Here is a 20,270-nt window from a genome sequence, read left to right on the forward strand (position 1 = left end):
TGATTATACATTGAGTTTAGGGCTCATTTTAAAATATGAGGAGGGGGGGGGGTTTGTCCTCCACAAAAATTAGCTTTTTCCAAAGCGACACAGGTTCACTGTTCAGAGCAAGTAACATTTCGTGTACATGGAGTCCCTATTTAAAATGAAGGAAAGTTTTATAGCAGCACAGAGATGTTCACTCGCTTATTCACTCTCATAATTGACTCTCAGGGAAAATGTAAACATGTATCAGATACTCAATTTGTAAACGAATCAATAGAAATAATCAGTATATAGATTCATATTCAAGATCTTTTTATGTGCATTTAAAGAGTAAATATATTGCATTCCTTAAACTTTCACTTGACCTATATGTATGTGTATAAAGTGAGATTACGAATGAAAGATCTCCATAGACAAATGGATTATATTATGTCAAATTTAATGAATTACTGTAAAGAAAGCATACAACTCAAGCCAATGCTAAAATAAAAAAGAAGTGCTAACATTAAAGATAAGATAACTTTAAGTATTTACTTCAACACTTGCAAGTATTGATAAAAAAAAGATCAGAGTGGGTGAGAGCAGATCAGTCTTCTCTGTGGCAGCTAAATGTCATTGAAATAAATAAGCTGTTGGTGGTTGTGCTCACTGGCTGCCTCTCCTGGGGTCTTCAGCAGGGGTTTCCTGTGTGGTGATGAGGTCGATTATGGCAGAGATGACGGCACAATCTTTAGACTGCCGGTCATTCCAGTCCACAGGACGTGGACTTTTTATTTTCTCCTCCAGTAACACGTCCAGCTCCTTCCTCAGCTCCTAAATTTAAAGAATACATTTGAAGTATAATTGCAATCCATCACTGAGTGCCATGTCAAGTCACATGTGGTAAAATTTCAAATTTACCTTTTCTCTCAAAAATTCTAGAGAAAGTTGTTTTAAATCAACTTCAGTCTTATCTGACTTTAAACTCTATTAATGAAAAATTTCAATCTGGTTTTAAATCCTGTCACAGTACTGAGTCAGCTCTTTTAAGAGTTTTAAATGATATCATGTTAACTACTGACTCCAGGCAGTCTATGGCTCTGGTTCTGTTAGACCTCAGTTCTGCCTTTGATCTAATCAACCATGATATTCTTATATCACGTCTTGAAACATGTGTTGGACTTCGTGGCACAGTATTACAGTGGTTTTGGTCATATCTCTCTGACAGGAGGTATGTTGTCAATATTGGACACCATTCATCTTCTGAAATATCTTTAAACTCTGGTGTTCCTCAGGGTTCAATTTTGGGTCCTGTATTGTTTTCCCTTTATATGCTTCCACTAGGGTCTATTTTTAACAAGTATGGGGTCTCTTTCCATTTGTACGCAGATGACACCCAAATGTATATCCCTATGAAGCGGGATAACAAGCAGGCCCTAAAGACCATTATGGACTGTTTGGAAGAACTAAAACACTGGCTTGCAACTAACTTCATGAGTATTAATGAGAGTGCTCATTTGAACCAAACACAATAAGTTCAGTTTTACTATGTACATGACCTTGAACTTGCATCTTTGTCACCTTATACTACCACATGTGTCAGAAACTTAGGTGTCTGGCTTGATAATAATCTTAAATTCGATAAGCAGATAAACACTGTGATTAAGTCGTGTTTTTACCATCTTCGTCTCCTGTCAAAGGTAAAGCCATTTCTTTCTCTAAAGAAATTTGAAACAGTTATGCATGCTTTTGTAACATCTCGATTGGACTACTGTAATTCTGTGTATATCGGTGCCCCTCAGGCTTGTGTTTCACGTCTACAATTAGTTCAGAATGCAGCGGCTCGGCTCCTCTATGGAAAACGTAAATATGATTCTGTCACGCCAGTATTGATCTCACTACATTGGCTGCCGATCAAATATAGAATCGATTTCAAAATTTGCTACACCCCTACGTTCAGTCAAGGTCACTTAGATCTGCTAACTCCAGACTATTGCAAGTTCCCAGGACAAGATTAAAAAAATAGAGGTGATCGTGCCTTCTCTGTCATCGGCCCTAAATTATGGAATACTCTCCCGGTTCATATCAGAACTGCCCCAACTTTATCTACCTTTAAGTCCTCCCTCAAGACACACTTATTTTCTTTGGCGTTTAATATACCTTGACTTGCTGTTTCAGGATTTTACTTTTATGTGTTACACCTATTTTACAGCTTGTGTTTGTTTTATCCTCTTTTGTACAGCACTTTGGTCAACCTCGGTTGTTTTTAAATTGTGCTTTATAAATAAACTTTGTATTGTATTGTATTGTATGTGAAACAAAAAAATGTCAAATGAACACAAACCTTGACTAGGTGAGCAATGCGTGCCGGGGACTGAAATACAATCCACTCATCCACGGCGATGGTCTCTTGGTCCTGGTCCCTCTGGATGGAAATATCCCCTCCGAAGAACAGCAATGAAAACGGAGACACCTCGGTGCAGTCGTAGAGGAAGATCTTTAGAAAAAGAGGGAAAAGAAATCAAACAACTTTTTTTTTTTAAATTCCCAACCTATATTTACTTCAGACAGTTCACCTTGACATCATTGACTTTGATGTGAGGTAGTTACAAATTATATATATATATTAAAAAAAAAGAGTCTCAAATAAAAAATATATATCCAAAAGGCTGAAACTTTCTGTAACATGACAAGTTTAGTTTAGGTTGTCAAAAAATGCCAAAGCTAAAAATCCAAGTTAACCATAATATTCAGGGGTTAAAGTTCATAATTCTTCACTATAATTCCCTTTTTTGGTTACACTTTAGACTTAGGTGTCATTTTTAAGGTGTAATTATACATTTGCATAATATCAATTCACATGTACTTACTATAGGATAGGGTTAGGAATAGGGTTTTGTTTAGGGTAGTTGCTGTAGTAATTAGTAAATTATGCATAATTACACGCAAGTACATGTAACATATGTAACAAGGACACTGTAAAATAAAGTGTTAGTAATACTTTTTTAGTAATAATTCAGAATTATACCCTGAATTAATTTGAGTATATAAGGAAATATTACACCACTTGACTTTACAAGTAATTTCTAGAAAAGTAGTGTATTCATTTTCAAATCAAGATGAATACATTAAATTTTTGCAGGTATCAAGCATTACTCAATATGCTGTTTGTAGTTTTGCAAAACTAGCCCAATGTACAAATAGCAAACAAATTGCAATGATGCATGCATGCAAAGGCATGCACACATGCAAAAGAAAATTGAGATTTTTTTTCAGGCTGTCTCTGCTTAAATGTAATTCTGAGTCAGAGAGTGGAGAAATAGACTGTTTGTGAGTGAAAATGTCCTGCGGCAGGGTGACTTATATCCCCATACGCAGAAACAGAATGGTGTAAATGCGTGTGAAAAGAGAGAGGAAGAAAAGCATATCTTTGGCACTTCCTCCCTCTTTACTTGCTGAACACAGTATTGAGCACTGATCTATATAAATGACTGGATTGCTCATGACGTCATAAAAAGTGAAGCCAGCCAATAAAGAGTGAGGCAGTTAAAAATTCAATCTCACTATCCGACAATTTTCTTTAGGGGTCTCCTTTGTCACTCTTAACAATCTTTTTCCTCCCTCTACATGTGATTTTCTTAACTCTGTCCCCATGTTTCTGCATCGTTATGAAGGAGCGCTGCAACTGCTAAGAAAGACAGACTATGAAAAAGAAAAAAAGTAAGCAACAATGTTCTATCAGCTGGTCATTTAATCGCAAAATAAATCTGGTCAGGACCCTTATGTGAACCAATTAAATAAATACGCATGAATTATTGATTTCACATCAAACTAAAAACAGAGACTAAAAACAAAGATACCCCAGAGTGACTATAGTGTTAGCACAGGTTAATTTCTCGCTCTCTATTTTCAGTATTGCTTTCTCGGAAAAGGACAATAAGACAGGCATGCCAGGTCTCACCCTGGGGACACTGCTGTACAGGACAGGACTGTTCAATCTGCATCACTGTGACAGATAGCCACCAAATAGTTAAAATAGTTTTTTTTTTTTTTTTTCAAAAACAGCCACAGGTGCAACTGTGCGTGTATGAGACTCATTGAGCAAGGAGAGATATGGCAGAAATTGTACTCTTTGATTTGGTAAGGAGCTTTGAACTCTTTTGAGAGGCTATTGAGTAAAAGGCACACAGAAACTGAATAAAAGATGGACTTAAACTGGGGGCGGCATTAATCTGCAAACACACGTCCTCTCAACACAGAGCTCTTTAACAAAATGATATACAGTAGTCCTTTCCTTTGATATGAGGAAATGGACACACAGCACAAGTGCATGTGTGCGAGTTTACCGAGTTGGGAACCCCTAGTGTTGGGGTTCACTTTGGGGACATCCTCAAAGGTAAAAAGTTATTCATATTTCATAAAGTAAGATTTGTTTTTTGTTTTGATAAAAAAAAAAAAAAAAACCTAAATGTTTTCTTTTAGGGACACAGGGTTTGATCTGTAAATATTATAATTAGGTTCAATAAAATAATAAGCTTCATATCATTACTTCAGATCAGCGCAAATCCCATCCAGCATCCAAATTCATTGTTTAAATCAGGGTAGGCAATTCCGGAGAGGCTAGCAATAGCACCCTAGCTTTAAAAGCATTAGATCCCACCCTCCCTTCAGAGCGTCTCCAAAGCCACGCCTCATCCAAAACACATTGGTCGCACACAGCCAGAGCAGAGAGACAGAGTTAAATTACCTCATGTCTCAAAGCACATAACATTGTAATTGTATACGTTCATCATTATTGTAGAGCTCTACTCCGGTTCGCGTACCCCGAAGTGATAAAATAAAACAAAATTCTTTATAAAATGTATAGGCAAGACAAGTAGTTTGTTTAGGCATGGTTTGTAGGGAAATTACAAACCTGCGCACATATATTCAAACGAATATAACTATAGAATAAATTGTTAATGCGCTTGTGAACGCATGTGAACGCCATCAGGTCACAGGTTCGCGTTTAAAGTCTGTTTAGAGAGAACGCCGTCGTCTTAGTGGCCCCAAATGTAATAACAAATGATAATTTTGCTGGAAGTGAATCAATCAAAACTAACTTTAGCTGGAAATAACATTATTCAAAAATCGCTATAAAGCCAAAACAATCTCTGTTACCGTAAATTGTATGTTTATCTCTGTAAAGCTGCTTTGAAACAATCTCCATTGTTAAAAGCGCTATATAAATGAAGATGACTTGACTTGACTTGACTACTTGTGCTGCTGCAGATTCATTTCACCGTTGGTAGTGTTGCCAGAGAAAAACGCTTAAATCCGAGTCTAAGCACATGAACAGCTTCGAGAATGCCATGGGTTGCAATCTCGTAATTACGGTTACATGTACGCCACATAAGCTCATTGTTTTCGATCAGGAGGAACTGTGAAAGATGGTTTCTGAAAAAAAGACTGTCTGTCTACAACTCTGCATAGCCCAGGAACATGCTGACGACGTGATCTGCGTGAGCAGACTGGTTTGGGGGGCGAATTTTTTTTTTTTTTTTTACACATCCTTATAAAGGCTGGAATACACAACACAACTTTTGCCCCAATTTGCAGTCTAGATCAGTCGACAATAGTTGCCGAAAGTCTGTACCAGTCGGAGTTGACTAATGGAACAGAAATGGTACCGCCATTTTAAAACAAGCTGTGTACACACACAGATTATAGCCTGTATATTTACTCCACAAACTAACTATGTAACGACAGGACCAATCAAACACACCATTGTTACGCTTAATCTTCACAACTCCTCACTCAAGTGGATTCCGTGATGTCTGTCTGCCCCACTGTGAATCACCACCCTTCTGCTCCACTCACACACTTCAAAGACACTTGGGACATTGATTGTTCTCAATGAGAGAACAGTACATGCTGCAAGAAACAGACATGCAGTCCCATAGAAATGGAATTCTCTCCACTAATTCACTTACAAATCTGTCTAATGAATTAACATGCATTTCTCCAGTACATTTTGAGTAGTATTACTGTTTGTTTATAGTCTTTTTATATTGTATAGTGTATATACTGCCTTGTATAGTGTATATACTGCCTATACATCTAGGTGGTGTCTCCTATCAAAATGTTCCTCGTTTAACCCTCTGGGGACCAAGGGGTTTTTGGGGCCCTTGGGATGTTTTGACATGCACTGACATTTGTGCTTTTTTCAGTTATTTATAAACATGTTCATGGCAAAGGTGTAAATTCACTCTATATAGCACAAACGGGGCTACCATAATATGTGAGCAACATGTATGTACATGTTTGTATTTTTGAGAGAATATTATTTATGCATGGTTATTGAAAAACTTAAAAATAAAAGTTTCTGAAATAAGGCCACAAAACACATATTGATTATTTCTTCACAAGACTTTTGAAAATTGTATCACATAGTCTAGAATATTTGCTCCAAAACTATGTGAGAATCATCCTGACTACTCATTCAGATAAGTCAATAGTCTTTTAGAATGTGTATGACGTGTTTTGTTTGAGAAAGCTTTATGCGAGGAGGCGTGATCTCTCATTAATATGTATGGCATTTCACACCTGAGAAAGACAAAGACCCTCCCATAATGGCCCTATTAGGTGCTATCAGGCCATATCATTATGAGGAGCCTTGCACAAAGAATGAGGATATTTAAAAAAGAATGGCTTTTAGATTGTTTGGATTTATTTACAACACAACATAATCCAAAGATACACAACAAAAGACAAAAAAGCACATTAGTAAACACACTGATCTAAAGACAGAGGCTTGCACAGTCACACAGCATTGTCCCATTCCTGAAACATAGTACATACCTGTCATTTCCAAGGTGTTTGATTTTTCATTTTACCATGTTCATGTAGTCTCCTGTGAATGTTGAAGTCAGCAGGACTCATCAGTAGCATCTTGTCCCTGTAAAAAAATAAATAAACACCTGTGAACATGCTGATATCAAGAGAAACTATATGGCTGCACGACTTTGGGCATGCATTGTAGATTTTTCTGGTTAAAATTGCTTTTTTTTAATTATATATATACACACACACACACACACTGCTTAGAATAAGTGAACACACCCATGCTAAAGTTGACTAAAAAGAGGAATAAAAAATCTTAATGCCTTAATTTAAAAAATGAGGAAAACTCCAACCTTTAGGGACATTAATAATACAAAATACAGGGTGCATATGTCTCGACACTTCTATCACACACCCTTCACCATATAGACATGGTTTTATTTCAGTTCAAAGTTCAAAGTTAGAGTTGGAAACATCTTGAAAAGAAAATTGTTTTTTTCCATAAATGTCTTAGTTTGATCATACATATTTCAAAGTTGAGGATTCATTATTTTGATATAGCTTGCATTGTAACAAACATCTTAGTTGATTGGTTTATTGACAAAACATACTATATATTTAACATATGAGCAGAAACTCCAAACAAAAGCTTATTTGATGTCTTAATTTTTAAGCTTATTTGATGCTTATTTGATTTATAAAAAGTTATCCAAAACTAGTCAACGAAATGTTGTCTTTTATTTCGTCTGTAACAGTGCGTATCTGTGCGTTCATTCATTCATTCATTCACACACACACACACACACACACACACACACACACACACACACACACACACACACACACACACACACACACACACACACACACACACACACACACACACACACACACACACACACACACACACACACACACACACACACACACACACACACACACAGAAACATGATTCACATTTAAAACAGTATGCTATTTTTCCGTTTACAGACACTAACGTTATTCTATATCGCGATTAGAACAAAGCACAAGCATAAAACACTTACACTTCTCAGCTGAATCTGTTGCTCCTCCTCGAAGTGAAAATAAACCAGCACTTCTGTGGTAAATGTCCCAGGATTATTCCTCATAGCCGCGCAAGACGAATCTTAATCTGACTAAAAAATATAGTGTGTTTACAGAGTTTACAGCATTTGCCTGGGGGCGTTTATCTATTTTGCATATGGCCTCAACACACTATCTTATGAATAGCACGCTCTGCGAGTGGGTGTGAACAAATTAACGATAATGAGCTGAGACAGGAGAAACTGTACTTCTCTTTAGTTTCATACAGATTACATTGCAGGAGAATATTTGTTTTAAATGTGAATTGTTTTATTTAAAAGTAGAAATTTAAAGCGTTCTTTAGACGTATGTTTCATGTTTGTGTGATAAGTATTAGCTGAGTTTCAATTCATTTTCCAGACATGTTTCAGAAAGATTTTTGTGGAGACAGAGTGAGCTGAAAGCGCACCCTGTTTATTTTATTTATTAAAAAAAAAAACACAAGGTTTTGATGTTAATGTGAGTGTACACAAAAAAAGAAGACCCTCTATAGTTTATAATCATGTATTGATTTTATTTATATGACCATAAATGACATAGTATTTTAAGTCTATGTTGCTGCTATGTGAAAAAAAAAACAGCAAAACGCGCCGGCACGTTTGCCGTCCCCAGAGGGTTAATGACTTCTCCTAGACCTTCACCTTCTCATAGAATGCAGTGTGTGTTTGTTATATTTATCAGAGTATAAATGGACACATTTGCATGATTGGAGCAAGCTGGCAGTTTGAGTCAGCTTTTTAAACAAAGGAACTTGTACCGCTTGAGAATTGCACTTTTCTCATTGCTCAAGCCAAAACTCAAAGGCAGGACCCTCTGTGGAACTTTAAAAGCCAACCAAGTTCACCATCACTTTAAGACCTGACGCACAGATCCAATATACTGTTGAACATGCATTTCTGAACTGTTTACGTTCACATATGACATAACCGACTGTGTTTATGTAAATACACAACAAGACAATATTTGTGTTAGTATTTGACCGTTTAAGAGCAACAAGCCACAAAAAAGAAATCCATTTGGCACTCGCGAGCTGTTTGAGAGGCAGCGTTGTGTGTGTGCATGGGAATGAAAATTATGCGCAATCCCACGCCAAAATTCAGACCAACCCCTCTTATGCAGGGCCGTATTAAGACAGTGTGGTGCCCCTGGGCACTATACCTCAAAATATACCCCCGGCTTCGTCAGACTCAGCACTGCTAGTGATCGCAATTCCTGTGATGTTCTCAGAAACTAGTGATGTTCTCACAAAAAAACGTTCAATCCCTGGAACATTTTGAATTGTAGCTAAACGTCTAGCGTCCTTGTCTTTCTTTAACTTTCTTTTTGCAAAACCACTCAATTGACATCTGTCCATTTTGGATTTAGATTAATTTTCTGTAGCCGTTAAAAAAATGACACATTTGCGCGTACTTGTTGTGGACCAACTCAACTCTGACAGATTGGGGAGGGTCCGGGAGGGGGGGAGTGATAGTGGTCTTCTTTTATAAATCTTTATTTATTTATAATTTTTTATTATTATTATTATTATTGTTAAATTAGTGTTCATAAACGAGTTATGTATGGTCTTTTAAGAATTTCAAGTTAATAATATAACAATTTACGAAAAATATTTTTAAAGCTTGTGTCATGTGGTGCCCCCCTCGTGGTTGTGAATCGTTGGTGCCCCTGGGCACTGGCCCAAGTGCCCTTATGCAGGGCTCCAGACTAACTTTTTGCCTTGGTTGCACTGGTGCGCCTAACTTTTTTATTTAGGTGCACCAGCACAAAATTTAGGTGCACTAAAATTTTTCCTCGTCTCACGTCGCCTTTAACGCCACAATTTCAAGGTCACCTTTTTATCACGCTCCATATACATTCATTTAAATTATGTAAATGCTTTTAAACAAGAATAAGAATAATAAGGTGTAGTTTTTTTTTTTTTAAGCACAATTATACTGTATATAAAAATATAAATCTTTAAAAAAAATAAAACATTTAAAGTGCTGTTTTTACATTGTTCAAGTTAGGGCAGGGTATTGACACAAATTTCACAATTCGATTCAATATTGATTATTTTGGATATCAGGTACAATACATGGCAAATTTTCTCAAGAAAAACAAATCTCAACTAATGCTGTAAACTGGGAGTCAGTTGTAGCCCACTATGCTTCATTAGCCTACTATAATATTGAAGGTAAAAATTACCTGATTTGTACACAAACACTTAAATTACACTTTTATTTATTTTTATAATAATAAAGTTATATGAAATATAAACATTTAAATGGTGGCTGCATAAAAACTTGCCAGATTTTTTCAAACAACATGCATTAAATATTGAAAAACATTAAAAATTATAATGAATATGCAATATGGTGCATATATTTGGCAAAATGCTCCTCCCTAGAGTTAATTTTTCTATCTAGCTAACGAGTTTATGGTCACTGGATATGTTTTTTCTGAGGTAAGTTAAATGTGACGTTACATTACATTGTTTACAAGCGTTTTACTGACGTCTTTCCACGGTTGAAACACTGATTGACATTGAAACACATGTGAAACACATTGAAACACATGTGAAAGATACGGATTTCGATAAGTTGTACTCTATCTTTTAGCACACTTTCAGATGCTCTTTCATGTTTATTTGGCGCTGTAACTGGTATTGTAAAGGCGGAAGAGGAGATCATGTGCGCGCCGCGCTGCTGCTTCTCTTGAGCTGAGCCAGAGCGATCTCACCCAACAGCGTCGACTCAACACACTATTTATGTTTTTGAATTTCATAAGAAAATGGACCTAATTTGAAATCTGAGACTTTGTTTCATATCAATAGTAACAAAGCACAAAGATTATTGCGATTTATTGGATGGGATTCTCACTACAATGTTCCATTCATTCATCAACTGAAAACAGCATAGCCCAACCGGTTCGTAAAAATGAGAATCGATTAAAATCGAGAAATCAATATTTTTCACCTAGCCCTAGTTTAAGTAGCCTACATTTTTAAAAGTTTCTTCGTCGTCTGTTTTCTTGCGTTTATTTAGCTGATGCTGCTGATTGCCGTAACTGATTCTCTGGTGCTCACGTCGCAATTTATTTCAATCACACAGCACGGATCATTTTAGTTTAGCATTTTAGAGCATTTTCAGCACGGAGCATAACCACAGCCAATCAGAGGCAAAGACCCGCCCAATCTCTATCTCTGATTGGTTTAGACCACGATATGATCCAACCATGCGTGCAAGGAGAACAAAAGACTCGTTTGTGGAGAGGCAACGGATGCGATCATGCGAGAACGTTAGGTGCACTGGTGCGACCTAGGAAAAAATTTAGTCGCACCCTTACAAATTTTGGTCGCACTCTAGAGCCCTGTTATGGATAATCCGGCTCTGCTCTTATGGTTTGCATTTTTTTTTGAATGTATGTGTTATTTGTTGTTATTAGAGACATCAGAGAATGATGGTATAGAATAAAAACTTTTTTACAGTTTTAAGCAATTGAAACATTTTTGAAGGAATTTTTACACAGCACCCCTGCTCTCGCCAGACGGCACACCAGGATCGCCGAGGCACCCCGGTTGGGAAACACTGCTCTATCTACAAGTGTTGCAATAAAATACAATACAAATACAATAACAATAGAAAAGTAAATTAACAGAACACACGTAACAATTTAGCCTCAATATTTGACTCGTCAGCAAAGATAAAAACATTACAAAAAATTAAAAAAGGCACATACACTGGTGGTCTTCATCTTCAGGTGATAGATGAGCCATGTGTAGTGGAACTGAGTTTCCTCCGCATTGACAGATTTAGGGTGGATACAAACTTTCCCATCAGCCTTAGTGTACACCGGCCTGCAAAACCACACAATTTCAAGAATTTTTCAAAAACTGAAATGCCCCATATTATGTAAAGCAACAAACCATAGTTAATTTTGGTCATACATGCCTTTTAGGGCAGGTTTATCAAAATAATTGAAACAATAATAAACCACCCAGGAGGTGGGGAAAAAAAATCAAATAACGTCACAGCAGTTTTTTTGTGTAAGTTGTAAGCGGAAATGTTGTTAATTTAATTAAATAATCTGTACTTATTTTAGGAAGACAGAAATTCTGATCACAGACTTACACTATCGTTCAAAGGTTCGGGGTCAGTACGATTTTTTTAAATAATTAACATTTATTAATCAAGGATGCATTAAATTGATAAAAAGTGACAGAACTTTGATCAAAACTTATATAATTTCAAATAAATGCTGTTAATTTACACTTACACCATTCATCAAAGAATTCCTGAAATAAATCATGGTTTCCACAAAAGTGTTAAAGGATTAGTTGACTTTAAAATTAAAATTACCCCATGATTTCACCCCAAATTTACCCTCAAGCCATCCTAGGAGTATATGACTTTCTTCTTTCAGACGAATACAATCGGAGTTATATTAAAATATATCCTGGCTCTTCCAAGTTTTATAATGGCAGTGGATTGCAATTCATCCATCCATCATAAACGAACTCCAACTGCGCTTTATACTTATGTTCGTTTGGCCGGAAGTTAGTTATTTTACTTTGTGTAAGAAAAATATTAAAGGGGTGGTATAATACCCTTTTCACAAGATGTAAAATAAATCTCTGATGTCCCCAGAGTGTGTATGTGAAGGTTTAGCTCAAAATACCCCACAGATATTTTTATATAGCATGTTAAAGTTGTCACTTTTTGAGGGTTAGCAAAAAGGCACCGTTTTGTGTCTGGCCCTTTAAATTCAAATGAGCTGCAGCTCCCGAAACAGTGGGCAGAGCTTCAAGAGTGTGTGTGTTATAGCAGCTCCGATTACCTTAAGCAGACACACACTAAAATGTCAGAAACTGTTCTGCCTTTTATGTTTAAACCGGAGTCAGACAAAGATGGAGAGACTAAGAAGATGTGACAACATGTAGAATGCAACAGGACATCTCTGAATGGTTAGTTGATGAATTTATGGTGCTGATGTGGAGTTAACTATCTTCAATTAGCATATTCTGTCAGGATAATCTATAAATCGCTCGAACTGTTGTGAGATGCACACAGAGTGACTTTTCTATTGCATGTGAAAAGACGGATGCTACAGTTTGAGCTGACTCACAAATGTGCTTGACTACAACAGCTCTTCTTCTCAACATGGACTGCGTGTTCCCGGGGGCTGGGTTTATGTAAATTTTAGGGTTAGTGATGTCACTAACCCGGGAGGAAGCTCGTGTAGTTCCTACCAGCCGTTTGTTGTAGTCCTTAAAAAACGATTTCTTTAAAAGCAAATATCTCCCTTTGCCTTGAACTTTGAGCGTTGTAACTTTGCAGATGTTGTTTATGCTCAAACAGCAACATTACACACTAACTAAACTTAGAAAAGTGAAATCATAATCAACCACCCCTTTAATATTTAAAACTTTATAAACTCATCGTTTTGCTTCAGAAGGCCTTTATTAACCCCCCAGAGTCGCGTGAAGTTCGTTTATGATGGATGGATGGATGCACGTTTTTGAGCTTCAATCTGTTGGTTGCAATCCACTGCCATTATAAAACTTGGAAGAGCCAGGATATTTTTTAATATAACTCTTAATGTATTCGTCTGAAAGAAGAAAGTCATATACACCTAGGATGGCGTGAGGGTCAGTAAATCATGGAGTAATTTTCATTCAACATTTTCAACATTGATAATAAGATATGTTTGATGAGCACCAAATCAGCATATTAGAATGATTTCTAAAGGATCATGATTGGTAATGATGCTGAAAATTCAGCTTGCCATAACAGGAATAAATTACATTTTTAAATATATTGTATAGAAAACTGTTTATCTTAAATTGCAATAATATCTCACAATATTGTTTTTACTGTATTTTTGATCAAATAAATACAGCCTTGATGAGCAAAAAAGAAACATTTGAATGGTATAAGGTTTCACTACAATATAAATGTTAAGCAGACTTTAGTTTACACTGATAGTCAGTCTAGCAGTGAGAGCAGTAACAAATTGAGCTAGGCTTAGTGTAAAGGTTTTAAATCACAGGCAGAATGGCGTATAAATAATAGAATGATGCTAAATGGAAGCCGTGTGAAGAGCGGACAGAGTGAAGTGGTGTATACAGTGGCGTGAAGGAGGTGTGCAGCAGTAGGGCTGTGAAAGAGCGCTGATGCACTTTGTGTGCATTAAAGCTGAAATCAAACGCCACAACAGGATGCCTCCTGAGAGTTATGACAATGATATCTTCAAACCACCACTGTGACATGAGGTTATATTCTCCTGAAGACATTACATGCAGATCTTTTCATGCCGTTTCTCTCATCTGAGATTGCTTTTCATCTTTTCTGCCCTTTATTTTTCACAACAGAACAAAGGTCTGTGAAGATGTCTTAAATTGGGATAATGCCATCAGTAGCCGCGTTTCCATTACAGATTTGCACAAAACTTTTGGAATATTTTCTAAATGTCGATAAAAAGCTATGGCGAAATGACGGCGTTTTTTTGACAGTCCATTTTATTTTGCTTTACAAATTCGCTTCCATAAATTCAGTGGTTCAAATTCGACAGAAAATTCAACATTTGACATCCTGGAGCGGCAGGAATATCAGTAGATTGATGATTGATAATCTCCATAGCTGTTGCAGTTTAGCAAAATATTCCTTTTTCGAATTGCCTGAACAACCACCTCCTGCGAGTGTAAACACTTTTAAAGTAAAAAACGATATATGGGAGAAATTGATGTGTTTCCATTTGGCGTATTTTCAATTTCAATTTGCGCAGTTTGAAGGGTAATGGAAACGCAGCTAGTGACAGTCTGTAAGTATTCAATTGAGGTTCAGGCCTATCAATGAACTGAAGAATGGAGGGCACATAATCCAAAATAAACATTAAAAAAACAAGCAATAGGAGAAATACATGCCACTTACATCGGTCTCTTCTTACTATGGCTGGGGCGAATCTTGGCCACTTTTGGGTACAGTCCTGCTACTATCACTGCCTTAATCAGCTTCTCATTCTCTGAGTAACATAAATAATGAAGAACATTGGTTATGTTAGATGTAAAAATGTGAATAGGAAGATAGACAGAGCGGAGAGAAAAACAGCTAGAAACTAATTTTTACATCAAAATTGTATCTGCCGAGATTAACTTATTGTGAAAAAGGTTGATTAAAGAATTATATTTAGATCTATTCCCTTAGGTTGCATCGCTGAACATTGTAGCTGATCACAATCATGGCTGTTAAGCGCACGATTCCAATCATCTCACCATTGAATCTCGTATTCACACTTACAATTCCTCAATCACAACTAACACAATGTGGACACAATGTAAATTAGAGATTCATTGTGCAGTGTAGACAGCAGCTCTGATTATAAGGCGAGTTTTGGCGAGAGTACAGAACTCTCACTGTCACTGAACAGCTCCAGCGATCTTAAAGGGAGTGTTTCTTTGCTCTTTCTCTATATAACCTTACCACAATTTAAATAACACATGATTTCCATGAGAGTAACAGTGTCAATTTGACTATTTAGTCAATGGCTTGATTTACTACACACAAAAAGTAATCAATGATTTTTGGTATGTAAGCCCTCCTGTACAGTCAGACGTTGTTTGTTGTAAAATCATTTATCACAGATTAGGCGATAGAACACTGCTACTGTACATACATGATGCGGCATTACTTTCAGGTCCATATCTTTCAGTAAGTCTGTTTGTAAATTGTGACTGGTTTATCAAAGAATCCACAGAGAAAAGTACCAAACAGACAAATAATGCTCTATTGACATATTCACATACTTTCAAAACAACAACCCCTTTCCTATCATTAAGTCCCTTTGGAAGATAAAGTTATTTACTGATCATGTTGTGTTATTTCTCTTGCCTGTCCATATTCACTAACGCACCAGTGGGCAGGTCAAAGAGGTAATGATGACGTCAATCATCATTGATCTGTGTGCAGGCCGTATTTTGCCACTGTATTCATCTCTATCGTGTTTTTTTGTGTTCTAAAACTTTCTGCATGTTTTTAATAGTACAATGATTTCTTATGTCAAAATATCATGGAAAATTAGATTAGACATTTACAGCATTAATTACTCTAAATCTGTTAATTTTTTTTAATAAACTCATAAATATTAACATTTCAAGTCAAATAATGTTCGACACTATAGATCATAAAATACTCTTGGATCGACTACAAAACTACACTGGTTTTCAGGGACAGGCATTAAGCTGGTTTAGATCGTACTTATCAGACCGTTACCATTTTGTCTGTTTAAATGGGGAAAAATAGAAGATAACGTCAGTAGACTATGGAGTGCCGCAAGGATCGGTGTTAGGCCCTCTGCTATTCTCAATATATATGCTGCCACTTGGTAATATTATAAGAAAACATGGAATTAATTTCCACTGTTATGCCGATGACACTCAATTATATATTTCATCACGACCAGATGAAAACACTAACTTATCTAAATTGACAGTGTCTTAAAGATATAAAATGCTGGATGACGTGTAATTTCATTTTTGAAAAAATTGTCGTACACAATACAAATGCATTAAGTAATGTTATTAAATGGAATCTTTTTGTGAAGTGTTACCTAAATATTTTTCTGGGATCAATAGTGTCAACCAATGTTCCCTCTAAGCTGCGCACGTGCGCGGCCGCGCACTTCTGATGCCTCGGCCGCGCACTTCTGAAGCGGCGGCCGCGCAGAAAAGAATAAAATGTCACGCAGAGGACTGACGCGAAATGTGTGGGGAAATCCATTTGTAGTTTAAGTGAGAAATAATTTCAGTGCTCTGGTCAACCGCTATAGAGTGAAAACTGGTGAATGCAGTTTACAGGTTTCATAGAAAAAGAATGATGTGAGCGCGTTTGATTGGCAGTGAGTCGTGTGTGCGGACCAAATAGCTCAATACGAGAGGCAACGAGAAACGCAAAGACATGTGAAATAAAATCACATAATGTTTTAACGAAGAGTGGTTTGATTAAAGTGGTGGAAATAACGGTTGATGGACACAGAACGGTAACAATTACACACCCACCTGCGTGCAAATTCAAAATACATCATTAGTTTAAATAGATGTTTTTGTGTGTGGGGGAGTTTCAGGGATGGTTAGATTATAAAAGAGTTCACATTCACTTTTCTTGAAAATATTTAGCTATTAGATCTATTTAAATGCTTCAGTTTGTCTTCATATTATAATAATAATATAATATGTAAACAAATTGAAGCATTTAAACTATATTATATCACTTCAAATACTTCAATTCGTTTTTTTAATATTATATTATATTAGGCCTATATTTTATTATATTATAAGTAGTGCTGGGCAACGATTAAAAATTTTAATCGCGATTAATCGCATGAATTTATTGCGATTAAACGCATTGTTACGCGCAAGAGTGAATAATGAATTCTAAAGTAGTGTATTGCGCACTTTTGATTTAAATGTACTGCTACACAAAAGTGCAATAACGTGGTTTGCAAAAACTTTAAACAAATAAGGTGCTTTATACCAGCAGTATTCCCTTTACACAGTAGCAATAAAATATTTATTGTAAATCTCAACTTAAACATTAATGTAATCAAATCAAATGCTATGCCACTGCCAGGGCATTACCTTTTATCTAGCTTGTTAAAACGAGTCCAGTTTTCTTGTTTTTTTTTTTCTCAACAGGTATCTTTTATCAGGGAGCAGCAGAAACAGTCTATGTAGTCAGAGGTCATGACCACTACTACAGATATAAGTCGACCAACGTTACTTCTCTGATAGTAGCTTAGGTTTGGTCATGACATGGTTTCCCACGTACACTAAGATTACATTAAACAGATGTAAAGCCCAATTTATACTTCTGCGTCGAACTCACGCCGTAGCTACGTAGGCCTACCTGCTGTGTGTAGCGCGCGTACCCTGACGTGCACCTCTCCAAAAATGTAACAATGCGTCAATTCTACGCCGCAAGCGCTGTGATTGCTAGAACCGCTCCCTCCCTCTGCATGTGTAATTGCGAGTCAAGGGGGGCAACGACGCAGAAGTATAAATAAAAACCAACTATGTCTATAGCGTAGAGGCTCCGGCGTAGATCCGACGCAGAATTATAAATCAGCCTAGACTAGAGTGAGGTGAAGTAGTCGAGCACAGGTGCAGCGACAAGCGGGTGCGTTCCTGTGAAACTGTTGCGGTCATGCTCGTCTCACGCACGCGCCCGCGCCCTCCTGTTGCCGAAGTTGAATTGTCTACAGCCTAACTTTTTGTAGCTACATGACGCGCAGCACAAATCATTGGAATAGAGACTGATTCTCGGCTCGCTGTTTGTGAGTTTCCACAATCTAAATAGTTATCAGGACGTCATCAACAGGATGGAATTTACATGGCAGAGCATCTCCGCTAAACTAAACGCAGGCCTATCAGGTAAAGTTATGTATAATTTTAATTTAAGTTAAAAAGGCTACAGCTGCGTAGCGCACAGAAGCCGTTGCCATGGTTACTATCCAGAGCGCCTGTCATTCACTCGTGGAGCGCTGTCTCCCTTTCTGTTCACCTGAGAGAACCTGCCAAAGCCCCTCCACTGCTTGTTTGGGTGGGTTATTTGCTGGCTGACCAACATCCCACCCCTGATCCATGGTTTGACTGTAGGCCTATGTGTATTCAGAGCCAGTGAGCAACGGACTTTCAAAATAATAATTAAAAAAACTGCGATAACGTGCGATAAAAAAAATTGTTGGCATTAATTAATAAATGCGTTAACGCGATAATAACGCGTTGACTTGCCCAGCCCTAATTATAAGCCTAAATAAAGAATCTCACAAGGGTATTGTTTAGGTTATATTAGGCCTATATTTTATTATATTATAAGCCTAAATAAAGAATCTCACAAGGGTATTGTTTAGGGCTCCTTGCCATTAAAAAGTTTGAAACCCCCTGCTAAAGAAAATATTGGAAATTCATAAGCAATAAACAATCATTTAACTTTGATGGTTTAATGCTTCCTGTACACAATTAATTGACTGTACAAAAACACTTTATGGTTTTCCCAAACCATCTCAGTGCAACAGCTTACTTTTCTTTCATACTATATTCTATTATTGTAAAGAATTGAACTGTCCTGCAGAAGATTTTGTAAATTATTTTTCATAGGATTTCTTGGCAAAGACTGTACAGTTAACAGCACTGTAAAAAAAAAATCAGGTAACCTAAAATGTGCTTCATTTAGTGACTTCTTAATTTGTTAAGAAGCTTGTTTTCGAAAATATGATTTAATACCAATAAGTTACATCAAGGGTCAAATAAAAATAGAAATGGCACATTCAAGTTAAAAGTTACAACTGAATGTTGAAACCATTGTGTTTCTACGTATGCTGTACAGGTCAGGTATAAAGAATATTTTTGCTCAGGTGGCGAAAAATGTCCGCCCAATAGAAAAAAGTTTTGCTCAGGAAGAAAAAAAAATTACAGGGAACATTGGTGTCAACATCATGTTTGGATTTTGGTTAGAAAAATAGTAGCTCATCGCTCCTCAAAAATCAGCACTCTCAGACAGCTCAAATCTTTAAAGGTACAAGTGTAAATGGCAGTCGAAGAGTCTAGGCAAAGTACCTGAGTTGATGTTAGAGCTGCAATCTTTAGGGTCCTTACTATTCACAAAGCCAGCTGCCAAAAGATGCTCCGCAAACTGACCCTTCATATTCTGAAGCATCTGGTGGGAAGGAGCAAAATGGGTTTCCATTTATCAAGTGCATATCAAAAGGTCAATTTCGTCTATTATGTTTAACTAATGTTTGATTGGTAGAGTGCACACTGACCTGTAGCGTGTTTGCAGACAGGAAGTTTTCCCAGCAGTATTCCCTCTCAAACCTGCCACCCTGTCTCTTAGCATCCTCCCAGCCCTAAAATAACACCATACAAAAACACCACTAATGCTCATTTGCGAAACGTAATTCAGTAAAATTGTTATCAAGTTGGCACAAATGATATCCGACTGCATCAGTCAGGCATCACTAAAAATAACATTAAAGAGGTCTATGAGCCTGCAAGTACGATGTCAGACACTGGCACCCTCCCCGCTTACCATGGCGACAAGATACATAATAGACTGTCATCACTCAATAGTCTTAGAGCTGGCATTTGACTAACTGTGGCCCAGGTCAGGAAGCAGGCAGACTGGCTAAACTGACCATCTGCTAGCTGTCTCACGTCACAGAAGTCAAATAAATCTCTCAATGTCATGTAATAATAATAATAATTTATTACATTTATATAGAGCTTTTCTAGGCACTCAAAGCGCTTTACATGGAAGGGGGGAATCTCCTCAACCACCACCAATGTGCAGCATCCACCTGGATGATGCGACGGCAGCCATATTGCGCAAGAACGCCCACCACACACCAGC

At 37.0% G+C, this 20,270-nt stretch overlaps 1 protein-coding gene across 1 annotated transcript; it reads right to left on the minus strand.

Annotated features, from left to right (window-relative positions):
- Positions 1 to 512: 512 nt before the first annotated feature.
- Positions 513 to 19,793, minus strand: LOC130079446 (ATP-dependent DNA/RNA helicase DHX36-like). Its single transcript, XM_056244717.1, has 6 exons — positions 19,684 to 19,793; positions 19,478 to 19,577; positions 14,799 to 14,889; positions 11,608 to 11,725; positions 2,309 to 2,461; positions 513 to 798 (listed from the first exon to the last, which is right to left on the minus strand). Exons 2-6 carry the CDS (start codon positions 19,575 to 19,577, stop codon positions 631 to 633), a joined length of 630 nt encoding a protein of 209 aa, XP_056100692.1. The 5' UTR covers positions 19,684 to 19,793; the 3' UTR covers positions 513 to 630.
- Positions 19,794 to 20,270: the final 477 nt, after the last annotated feature.

The sequence above is a fragment of the Rhinichthys klamathensis genome, unplaced genomic scaffold (genome assembly GCF_029890125.1).
Source record: "Rhinichthys klamathensis goyatoka isolate OS25496 unplaced genomic scaffold, OSU_Roscu_1.1 h1tg001060l_1, whole genome shotgun sequence".
Lineage (NCBI taxonomy): Eukaryota > Metazoa > Chordata > Actinopteri > Cypriniformes > Leuciscidae > Rhinichthys > Rhinichthys klamathensis.

Excerpts from the sequence above, each read along its gene's own strand:
- LOC130079446 (XM_056244717.1), bottom strand. The coding sequence starts at position 19,577 with ATGCTTCAGAATATGAAGGGTCAGTTTGCGGAGCATCTTTTGGCAGCT. Across the intron at positions 11,726-14,798 it reads CATAGTAAGAAGAGACCGAT|GCCGGTGTACACTAAGGCTG; the intron begins GTAAGTGGCATG and ends GTGGTTTTGCAG. Across the intron at positions 2,462-11,607 it reads TGAAGATGAAGACCACCAGT|ATCTTCCTCTACGACTGCAC; the intron begins GTATGTGCCTTT and ends CTTTTTCTAAAG.